Consider the following 12,150-nt stretch of genomic DNA (forward strand, 5'->3'; position numbering starts at 1 on the left):
ACCCTTCAATCCTGATGAAGGGTCCAGACCTGAAACGTTGACTTTCCTGCTTAAATGCAGAATTGATTTTATAATCAACAATGCTATAGTTCTGCTTAAGGAATTCATTGCATTAAGTTTCAGATAACTTTTAGAAATTTACAGTATTAATTTCAACATTTAGTACTAGACAGAGTACTACTCTTGTATATCGTAACACAGAAGAAACATGAGTACCTTAAGAAGTTCCTTGTTTGCAAATGCAAGTATTCCTTCAAAGATCACAACATTTGCTCCATATACAGTTTTCTGTAAAACAAGCAAGAAGTTAACGAACAGCATACAATGGTAATATATTGCAACATTATAGATAATGTCTAAAACTGACAGAAGTTAATGTTAATAGGCTTTGGCCTTCATTGCAACATTGTTTGCTAGCAGGGCACAGCAGGTAGGTAGTGGTGATGGTGGCAATAATGGTTATAAAGTCACTTCTCTCTCCTGACACTGAATCCAATTTAATGAAAAATGTTTCATAAACTCTGGCTAACACTGGAACATGGTCACGGTCAAAACATCATCTTTCTACCTGAGACAGCAGATCCAATTTAAATGTTAAGTGAGAAGTCTGCTTATTTTGTTGGTTGTAATGGTATTTTTACATAAAATTAATTTCAACTCAGTATGATTGCACATGATTGAAAAATCCTATGAGTGGGGACTGGAATAAATTTTAAAAATCTATATTGAAAAAATTGTGATGGTTTTTCTTCCACTGCTTGCAGGAGAGGCATCTTTCAATAAACCTTCAAGCGATCAGTTTTTAACTACATAAAATTGAAGCTAAGTTGTTACTTAAAATATTGAATGGCCAAATTTCCAATTTCTTCCTTACATTTATAATATACAAGTCAAAATGATTTTACTCGGCATCATTTCAATCTTTCACATGGTTGCTTCTAAGCTAAACACTATTATACTCCAAAAAAAGACCTCTCATAAGAATTTATCCACATTTGATCCTGTATTCCAGAATTTACAAATGAGAATTTTAAACTTTAATGGTATAAAAGCAAGAACATAAGAACCAGTAGCAGGAGTAGGCTATTTGGCCCTTCAAGTCTGCTGTGCCATTCAATAACATCATGGTTGACTTTTCTGTGGTCTCAGTTCCACTTACCCACCCTCTCACCATAACCACGTTAATTCCTTTACTATTCAAAAAATCTTAGCTTTAAAAACATTCAATGCAGAAGCCTCAACTACTTCACTGGGCAGGGAATTCCACAGATTCACAATCCTTTGGGTGAAGAAGTTCCTCCTCAATTCAGTCCTAAGTCTGGTCCCCGAATTTTGAGACTATGCCTGCTTGTTCTACTTTCACCTACCAGTGGAAACAACCTCCCTGCTTCTACCTTATCTATTCCCTTCATAATTTAAATGTTTCTATAAGATTCCTCCTCATTCTTCTAAATTCCAATGAATATAATCCCAGTCTATTTGGCCTCTCCTCATAAGCCAACCCTCTTAACTCTGGAATCAACCAAGTGAATACCCTCTGCACCCCCTCCAGTGCCAGTACATCTTTTCTTAAGTAAAAACGCTCTACGACTATATTACAAAAGAATTGTCTTACAAAATATCAGGTCATATCAGGACATATATCCTTCCAAAAGTAAAAACATTCTACTATTATGTTACAAACTTCTTCGTTAAAAAAAACACAAAGGAAACTACAAACCACCTGATATTAGCACTAACACTGTACAGCCAATATAGATCAAGCACGGTTTGAAAAATGTATTGATATAGGATAAATTACTAAAATATTCAGGTCAACTATATTATTTTTAGATTTCAAATGGCCATAAGATGCCAAATGTGGAAAAAGATTTAACAAAATATCAGGTCATATTAGGACATATATCCTGTTAATTTCCTTTATGATCGCTCAAAGAAACAGCTTCAGATACATACAGTGATAGATTATTTAATAAATAATCAATAAACAATTGCAGCCAATCAACTCGTTTTCAGGAAATAATTGTATCCAATAATTTTATTCATCAGTGGCAGGTTACAGCTTCAGAAACATTTAAGAGATCATCAAGCTTCATGATTTTCTAAATCCACAGAAAGTTGAGAAAATCCTCAAATTTTAGAGATACACACTGCCTTTAATGGTTAAGTTGGCAACAAATCCATGATTTACGTCTTACAATTCACCAAATTTAAATCTCAGCATAAAGCCCTTTAGTTCTTTTCACTGGGATAAATTCAAAAAAACTTAGAACATAGGTCTGTTATGTTGCAGATCACATGGCAGTTTCATCAGTCACTATGCATAATCCATTTGCTTGCCTGCTAATGCAAAGCAAGCCGTTTTTCATTCACTGACAGGACTTAATTTGAATTTGGTAGGAAACTGCTATAAAATTCAGCCCAGTATGTTAATTTTCTATTAATTGGATTTTAATTGTATTCAGATGATGGTCTTCAACGGGGAAGCACCTGTGTTCAGTTAGCTATGATTCCAAGGTCAAGGAGGAACAGTATGTAATGTCTCTCTAAATAAAAGCTTATGTGAAGACATGGTTCCAATTCTATTTTGTACTGTCTGGCTATCTGAGTTGTGACACAATGATCTATGAGGTTAAAGTGAAGTTAAAACTTTTTTTAACAAATTGCTAATGGAAAGTTTTGTTTTAGAAATTTTGATTCTATTGTCAGTAGACCATATCTCTCACCATACAGCAAAGTTTTGACAAAATAGGAATAAGTTCTTCTCATGAAAGTCACAAGAATATACGAACGGCAAGATAGTAAAATTACATTGGCATAGACGATGATACCCTTCGCTCAGCAGTGCAGAATACAATTGCTAAAATATCTGTATAAATAGTAGGATATGTGAGCAATGAAACAGAATCTAATTTAGTGTAAATGTTTGAGTCCATTTGACAATATCATAGTTATGTTTTTTTCATTTTTGGCCATTAAAACAAAATAAGGCAAAAAAAAATCACAGCGAGGATATTTGTTATATTGCCCGAGTGCCAACCACCACCCTCATCAGCAACTGTTACAATTCTCACTAATAGCAAAATTCAAGGCAGTAACACTGATTTGTCAGTAATCCAAATCCTACACCCACAAAATTCATGCATTGGCTGTGCTTTAACATTAAAATGAAATGCATATCTTTACAGAGAAATAAAAAAGCTACTTTATATGCAGTAATAACCAGAAGCTTAAAATACTGGCAGATGTTTGTGCAGACAATTATTTGCTATTAATCACAAGTCAACACAGATATATTGTCTTTCTGCCACCAGGTGTAAAATGACATGCACGCCTACCAGTACAGGGTGGTCTAAAAGTCAATCAAGAAGCTGCTATGTGATTAATCATTTGAAACATAAACAGCCACTAGCATCCCAATATTTTTTAACATATATGTGCTTTAATTTAATGAATTATTATTATGTCTTAAAATATGTGATTGCATTAGGGACAGAAAAGCATGCGTTATACTCGACAGTGGGGAAAAACATGGCTGCATTTGACAATTGAATTGACCCCCTCTTAAAGTAACCAAGTAATGGATACAAGAACAGTTCCTCAGTTAGCAGCTCTTACAAAATACTCTTGCCTTACACAAAGCACACAAGAAGAATATTAATTCAGAGATAGTAGGAACTGCAGATGCTGGAGAATCTGGGATAACGAGGTGTAAAGCTGGATGAACACAGCAGGCCAAGCAGCAAAGCTGACGTTTCGGGCCTAGACCCTTCTTCAGAAAGGTTTCTGATACCGTCGTCAATGTAACGGAGGAAGAGGTGGGGTTTAGGGCCAGTGTAGGTACAGAAGAGGGATTGTTCCACGTAACCTACGAAGAGGCAGGCATAGCTTGGGCCCATGCGGGTACCCATGGCCACCCCCTTTGTCTGTAGGAAGTGGGAGGAATTGAAAGAGAAGTTGCTGATGGTGAAGACGAGTTCGGCTAAGCAGATGAGGGTATCAGTGGAGGGTGACCGGTCGGGTCTGCGGGACAGGAAGAAGCGGAGGGCTTTTAGGCCATCAGTATGGGGAATGCAGGTGTATAGGGACTGGACGTCCATGGTAAAGATGAGGTGTTGGGGACCGGGGAATTGGAAGTTCTGGAGGAGATGGAGGACGGGAGTGGTATCACGGACATAGATAGGGAGTTCCTGGACGAAGGGGGAGAAAATGGAGTCGAGATAGGTGGAGATAAGTTCGGTGGGGCAGGAGCAGGCAGAGACAATGGGTCGACCAGGGTAGTCAGGTTTGTAGATTTTGGGAAGGAGAAAGAAGTGGGCAGTGCGGGGTTGGGGAACGATGAGGTTGGTGGCTGTGGGTGGAAGGTCACCCGAGGTGATGAGGTTGTGGATGGTTTGGTGGTCGGGGGTGGGGTCATGATCAAGGGGGCTGTAGGAGGTGGTGTCGGAGAGTTGGCGCCTGGCCTCAGCGATGTAGAGGTCAGTGCGTCATACTACAACTGCGCCTCCCTTGTCCGCAGGTTTAATGGTGAGGTTGGGATTGGAGCGGAGGGAGCAGAGGGCTGCATGTTCTGAGGGGGAGAGGTTGGAGTGGGTGAGAGGGGTGGAGAGATTGAGGTGATTGATGTCTCAATGGCAGTTGGAGATGAAGAGGTCGAGGAAGGGTAGGAGGCCTTGGGGTGGTGTCCAGGAGGAGGGGGTGTGTTGGAGGCGGGAGAAGGGGTCAGTAGAGGGAGGGTTAGGCTCACGGTTAAAGAAGTAAGCGCGGAGGCGGAGGCAGCAGAAAAACTGCTCAATGTCCAAACGTGACTGATATTTGTTGATGTGTGGGTGGAGGGGGAAAAAGGTGAGCCCTTTACTGAGGACTGACCGTTCGTCCTCAGTAAGGGGGAGGTCTGGGGGGATGGTGAAGATTCGGCAGGGCTGGGTGCTGCTATCTCCTCTGGAGCTGCTGGCTGCTTAGCAAAACGATTAATCGATGATGCATGGCATCAGGTGTTTAAATACAGAAAAGGATCGAGCCTAAATTCCACTAAGGCATGGGTCCTTGTACAGACCTCTCTCCAAGCCTTGGCAGTCCAGCCTACCAGCCTTTAAAAGATGGCAATGACTGAAGATGCCCATTGACATTCATGGAAATCTTTCAATACTTTACACGTTATATAAATAGTGTGAAGATATAAAAACCACCTTAAACCCTGGACTATTACCTATCGTTATTCAGAAAACACTTTTTTTTGTTCATCCAGCTGGTCTTCAAAATTTGCAACAAACTGTCTAGGACATAGGCCTATTCAGAGACCTAATGCTGCCACATGAGAACTTGACTAATTTGACTAAGAGTTTAACTGCAACCCTCAATAGCATGGTCAACACACAACTCTGTGTAATGGCCACTGTGGGAGTCATACAGACATACTAAAATTCAGAATATGTGCTACAATCCACTGGGAGAAATGTGTAGATTATCAAGCCCTACGACTCCTGGGGTTGTTATAAAATTTTATGATCTAATCAAAGCATGCAAAGTCCCTAATTTACCTATGTGTCAGAATTAAGTTAACAGAAAATACTGACCATGGGCATACTTAACAAGAGCTATTGCTTATTACAAATAAGTAAATGCTGGTTGCAAGTAAACAGTTATGAACTAAAAACATTTGGTTCTACTAGTTTAAAGTCAAATTCACCTTTTAAATCCCTATACACACAGGCAGACAGAGTGAAAGAAAGAAAGCATGATTTCAAAAAACTGGGAAGCACAGTTCAATAGCATCAGTCTGCCGAGATTGTGGAGATGGTACTTTTATTTGTCAGTAAATCTTCAATCTCCTTTTTCCAGATTGTTTTAACTTCTTCACAGGAGGGAACAGCACCTCGTAGACTAGAGACAATGTCCTTTAGGTACTGATCACAGCCAACAGCCACCAGTGGGAGAAAAAAAAAAATCAGCCACCGTCAAGCTTCAGGTATTTTTACTGCAGAGAGCCAGAGTGCGCAAGAACGTGCACGTGAGATTTCTCATCACACAGTACCAAGAAGCTGTTCAGCTGCTCAGGAACCAGAGAATTGTCATCAGACCAATGACCTTTAGCATCTACGACTGGTCACAATTGCACAAAGCACTCGGCTAACTTGTTGCCACCCAAATCTCGCTGTGTGCACACCCACTGCTGCCATGCCATCTACAGCTTCTCCCACTGCTTTAACAAAGTGGCAGTCTAAATAGCACACACAACTTGTGGTAAAGTTGTCCTTTTACTATGCACCGCAGCTAATATTTTATTTCTTCTGCATATTATAATTTATATTAAGAGCGGCGTTACATTCACTGCTTTGATTGAGACAAACACAAATTAAGGGAGACTTGGTCCAAGATTTGACACTGAGAGCTTTTAGCCCAAACTCATTATATGGGGCTACCAGTGTTGATTTCTGTATGTTTGAAACTTATGGGAAATTTTTGACTTAAAACATGCTTTATTTTGGAAGCCAGGGCATTTTTTCTTTTAAAATTCAGCTATGATAGTGAGGAAAAACAAAAAAAAAACAAATCGAAATTCACCCTTAGATGAATTGGGACAGTTGAGAGTTTGCCTTCACAAATGGCCATTCTTTACCTGTGAGATCAAATAATATATGCTTGCAAGATCTCCTTTGCCTTATTAAGCAGTCCTTAGGAGCCAATGATGACTTGCTTGCAGTATGGATTTATGGGTCCTGAGGTAACTAAAGAATCCAATGCTAGACCCACACACTCTGCCATAGCTAGCACAGATCAGATGAGTGGATCAGATACTTGCATTTTTGCACACTGTTTCAGTCTTGGTTTTAGTGATGTCCTTAAAGCATTTCTTCTGCATTCTTAGTAACCTCTTTCCACAATTAAATTCAGAGTAGAGAGCTTGTTTTGGGAGTCCTGCATCAAACCTCTAGTCAACATGGCCTGCCCAATGCAGCTGACTGTAATCTGATGGCATGAATGTTGGCCTGAGGGAAGACATATACTAGAACAACTATCCTAACAGTGGATTTGCAGGATTTTCAGAAGCATCGCTCGTGTTATTTCACTAGGGTTTTGCTGCATCCACTGTGCATTGCCCATGTCTATGATGCATATAGGAGGGCAGTTAGCACTGCTGTGTTGTAGAACCTGAACGTGGTGTCAGGTCTGACACCTTTGATGTTAGGTCTGACACCTTTGATGTTGTCTGGTGACTTGCCATTGATCTGGATAATCAGAAGGCAGTATTTTGCAGTTGGCAGCAGGAAGAGAGGACTTTTATCTTCTTGATGTTGAGCCTAAGGCCCATCCTCCCTTTTGTCTCCCTGAATGCAGTGACAATGGTTTGGAGTTCGGACATTGAGCGCATACATAAACATTATCTGCAGTCTACAGCTCGATGACCAATTGGCATGGTTCTAGACTGGGGGGCGGGCGGTGTGCGGGGAGTGTGACTTACATTCAGCAGTTTCATGTTTATCCTGTAGATTAGCTCCATTCTTGTGGGGAGCTTCATGGAGTTGAGATGGAGTGTTCAAGTAGGAAGATAGAAAAGAGTGTTGGCGCAATGACACAACCTTGCTTGACCATACTTTGCACTCATTTTGGCTTGCAAGCTACTCAAATATCATTTAGCTCCACCCATCTACTGTATCCCTTAATCAGATACTTTTCAGTTGTCTCATAGATGATGTAGAACATAGAACATTACAGCGCTGTACAGGCCCTTCGGCCCTCGATGTTGCGCCGACCTGTGAAACCAATCTGAAGCCCATCTCACCTAAACTATTCCATTATCATCCATATGTTTATCCAATGACCATTTAAATGCCCTTAAAGTGGGCGAGTCTACTACTATTGCAGGCAGGGCATTCCACACCCTTACTACTCTCTGAGTAAAGAACCTACCTCTGACATCTGTCCTATATCTATCACCCCTCAATTTAAAGCTATGTCCCTTCGTGCTAGCCATCACCATCCGAGGAAAAAGGCTCCCACTGTCCACCCTATCTAATCCTCTGATCATCTTGTATGTCTCTATTAAGTCACCTCTTAACCTTCTTCTCGCTAACGAAAACAGCGTCAAGTCCCTCAGCCTTTCCTCATAAGACTTTCCCTCCATACCAGGCAACATCCTGGTAAATCTCCTCTGCACCCTTTCCAATGCTTCCACATCCTTCCTATAATGTGGCGACCAGAGCTGTACACAATACTCCAAGTGCCGCCGCACCAGAGTTTTGTACAGCTGCAGCATGACCTCATGGCTCTGAAACTCAATCCCTCCACCAATAAAACCTAACACACCGTACGCCTTCTTAACAACCCTATCAACCTGGGTGGCAACTTTCAGTGATCTATTCACATGGACACCGAGATCTCTCTGCTCATCCACACTACCAAGAATCTTACCATTAGCCCAGTACTCTGTATTCCTGTTACTCCTTCCAAAGTGAATCACCTCACACTTTTCCACATTAAACTCCATTTGCCACCTCTCAGCCCAGCTCTGCAGCTTATCTATGTCCCTCTGTAACCTGCAACATCCTTCCGCACTATCCACAACTCCACCGACTTTGGTGTCATCCGCAAATTTACTAACCCATCCTTCTACGCCCTCATCCAGGTCATTTATAAAAATGACAAACAGCAGTGGTCCCAAAACAGATCCTTGAGGTACACCACTAGTAACTGAACTCCAGGATGAACATTTCCCATCAACCACCACCCTCTGTCTTCTTACAGCTAGCCAATTTCTGATCCAAACCGCTAAATCACCCTCAATCCCATGCCTCCGTATTTTCTGCAATAGCCTACCGTGGGGAACCTTATCAAACGCTTTACTGAAATCCATATACACCACATCAACTGCTTTACCCTCATCCACCTGTTTGGTCACCTTCTCAAAGAACTCAATAAGGTTTGTGAGGCACGACCTACCCTTCACAAAACCGTGTTGACTATCCCTAATCAAATTATTCCTTTCTAGATGATTATAAATCCTATCTCATATAATCCTTTCCAACAATTTACCCACAACCAAAGTAAGGATCACTGGTCTATAATTACCAGGGTTGTCTCTACTCCCCTTCTTGACCAAGGGGACAACATTTGCTAGTCTCCAGTCTTCTGGCACTATTCCTGCAGACAATGACGACATAAAGATCAAAGCCAAAGGCTCTGCAATCTCCTCTCTAGCTTCCCAGAGAATCCTAGGATAAATCCCATCCGGCCCAGGGGACTTATCAATTTTCACACCTTCCAGAATTGCTAACACCTCCTCCTTATGAACCTCAATCCCGTCTAGTCTAATAGCCTGTACCTCAGTATTCTCCTCGACAACATTGTCTTTTTCCTGTGTGAATACTGACGAAAAATATTCATTTAGCGCCTCTCCTATCTCTTCGGACTCCATGCACAACTTCCCACTACTGTCCTTGACTGACCCTAATCTTACTCTAGTCATTCTGATGTGCAGGAGTCCAACTAGAGATCAAGACTGAAGCCATCATTTTTAGTTCACAAACTCTGCTTTCTCTCAAGCAGCTGTCATGCTATTTTGTTCAGTTGCACTGAAGCGAACAAAATCAGTCTGACTCAGATTGGAATCTGAAACCACTCAGCTTACTACCAGGAACCCCTACTTTCAACTCTATGTCACTACTAGTGTTTACCCTCCCCCAGTTCAAAGTTATTACCTGTGAACCTTATCATAGAGTCATACAGCACAGAAATAGACCTTTCGGTCCAACTAGTCCATGCCAAACATAATCCCAAAATAAACTAGTCCCACCTGCCTGCTCCTGGGCCATATCCCTCCAAATCTAGAATCAAGTGCTCCAATATCTTCCTTATCACTTCACAACAATTGCTCTCCATAAATTCACCTCCCACATATCATACAACAAGTTTTGATTGCTCAAGATTCACATTTCCACATTAAATCTGTGTTTTCGTGTCCACTAGATTTAATATTCTCAATGTTTTCACCTGCACAAATGAAGATGGTTGTGGCTGTTGGAGGGGAGTCATCTTAGTTCCAAGGCATCTCTGCAAGAGTTCCTCAGCATAGTGTACTAGGCCCAACCGTCTTCAGTTGCTTCCCTCCAAGATCAGAATGTGAGGGGAGACCTCACCAATGACTTCACAATGTTCAGCACCATTTGCAGCTCCTCGCATACTGAAGCAGTCTGTATCCAAATGCAGCAATATCCAGGCTTACTAGTAAAGTGGTAAGTAACTTGCATGCCACACAAATGCCAAGCAATGACTATCTCCAACAAGAGAGAATCTAACCAACATCTCTTGACATCCCCCATTATCAACATCCTGGGAAGTTATTGATGATCAGAAATTGAACTGGATTCACTAGATTAAATGGGATTCAGAGAGCTTGCAAATTAGTTACAAAATTGGATCGATGGTAGGAGACAGAGGGTAATGGTGGATGGTTGCTTTTTGGACTGGAAGTCTGTGGCCTGCAGGGATTGGTGCTAGGTCCACTATTATTTGTCATTTATATGAACAGTTTGGATGAGAATGTAGGAAACATGGTAAGAAAATTTGTGGGTGACACCAAGAAGGTTTCCTAGGAGTACAACGGGATCTTGATCAACTGGGCCAATGGGCTGAGGAGTAGAAAATCGAGTTTACTTCAGATAAATGCAAGATGTTACGTTTTGGTATGATGAACGAGGGAGGGCAGGGCTTATACAGTTAATGGTAGGGCCCTGGAGAGTGTTGTTGAACAGAGATATTCAGGGGTACAGGTACATAGTTCATTGAAAGCTGCGTCAAAGTTTGACAGCGTGCTGAAGAAGGCATTTAGGTCACTTGCCTTGATTGCTCAGATCATTGAGTATAGGAGTTGGGATGTCATGTTGCAGTTGTACAGGATGTTGGTGAGGCCACTTTTGGAGCACTGTGTACAGTTCTGGACACCCTACTATATGAAGGATATTATTAAATTGGAAAGGATATAGAAAAGATTTACAGGAATGTTATCGGGTTTGGAGGGTGCGAGTTATAAAAACAGGCTGAATAGGCTGTGACTTCTTTCCCTGGAGAGTAGGAGGTTGTGGGATGACGTTATAGAGGTTTATAAAATCATAAGGAGCATAGATAAGGTGAATAGCAAAGGACTTTTCCAGAGGGTAGAAGAATTCAAAACTAGAGGGCATAATTTTGAGGTGAGAGGAGAAAGACTTAAAAGGGGCCTGAGGGGCAATGTTTTCATACAGAGGGTGGTTGGTATGTAGAATGAACTGCCAGAGGAAGGGGCAGAAGCAGGTACAGTTACAACATTTAAAAGACGGGAGAGGGACATGAATAGGAAAGGTTTAGAGGGATAATGGGCCAAACAGCGGGCAAACGGGACTACTTTAGTTTGGGAAACCTGGTTGGCATAGATGAGTTGGACCAAAGGGTCTGTTTCCGTGCTGTAGGACATTGATTTGGACTCTAAACTAGGGATGGACAATAAATGCTGACCCAGCCAGCAACACCCACAATCTATGAATGAATAATAAAATAAAATTCTGCAACTACTTCATGCCTTGCATTCCACTTCCACATTCTTTAAAGTTCAGATACTGGCTATGTCCTTCTTGCTTTCAGTGGCGGGAGTGCTGAGGATGCGAGCCAGGGTGCCATCGGGAAGGTAAGCTTTTTCCTTATAAAAACTTACCTCGTGCAGCAGTGGCCTTCTTGCTTTCAGCGCGGGAGTGGTGAGGATGCGAGACAGAAAGAACTAATATATTCGGGCATTGGCTAAACCCGAAACACTACACGTATAGTGTCTCCCACCCATCCTCCTTCTCTAACCAAAAGAAAATACATGTGGAGGGTCGGTAAGGTAGGGCCTTTTTTTATTCTTCTGGAAATCTAGAGTAGAGGTAATGGAAGCTAGGGCAGTTGTATACTCCTCTTGCAGGATGTGGGAGGTAAGGGTCACTGCTGGTGTCCCCTCTGACTTCACTTGCGAGAAGTGCACCCAACTCCAGCTCCTCACAGACCACGTTAGAGAACTGGAGCTGGAGCTGGATGAACTCCGGGGCATTCGGGAGGCTGAGGGGGTGACAGAGAGGAGTTATAAGGAGGTGATCATAATCAAGGTACAGGAAAAAGGTAACTGGGTTTTGGATACTGTTG

General features: G+C 41.7%; 1 protein-coding gene across 1 annotated transcript in view; it reads right to left on the bottom strand.

Moving 5' to 3' along the window:
• Window positions 1-12,150, bottom strand: part of si:ch211-243j20.2 (uridine-cytidine kinase-like 1) — a 105,361-nt gene that overhangs the window by 58,422 nt on the left and 34,789 nt on the right. Inside the window, exon 5 of the mRNA XM_048597067.1 lies at window positions 217-288. Coding sequence (XP_048453024.1) covers window positions 217-288 — 72 coding nt within the window. The remainder of the gene's footprint in view (window positions 1-216; window positions 289-12,150) is intronic.

This window comes from Rhincodon typus, chromosome 5 (assembly GCF_021869965.1).
Source record: "Rhincodon typus isolate 14 chromosome 5, sRhiTyp1.1, whole genome shotgun sequence".
Taxonomy (NCBI): Eukaryota; Metazoa; Chordata; class Chondrichthyes; order Orectolobiformes; family Rhincodontidae; genus Rhincodon; species Rhincodon typus.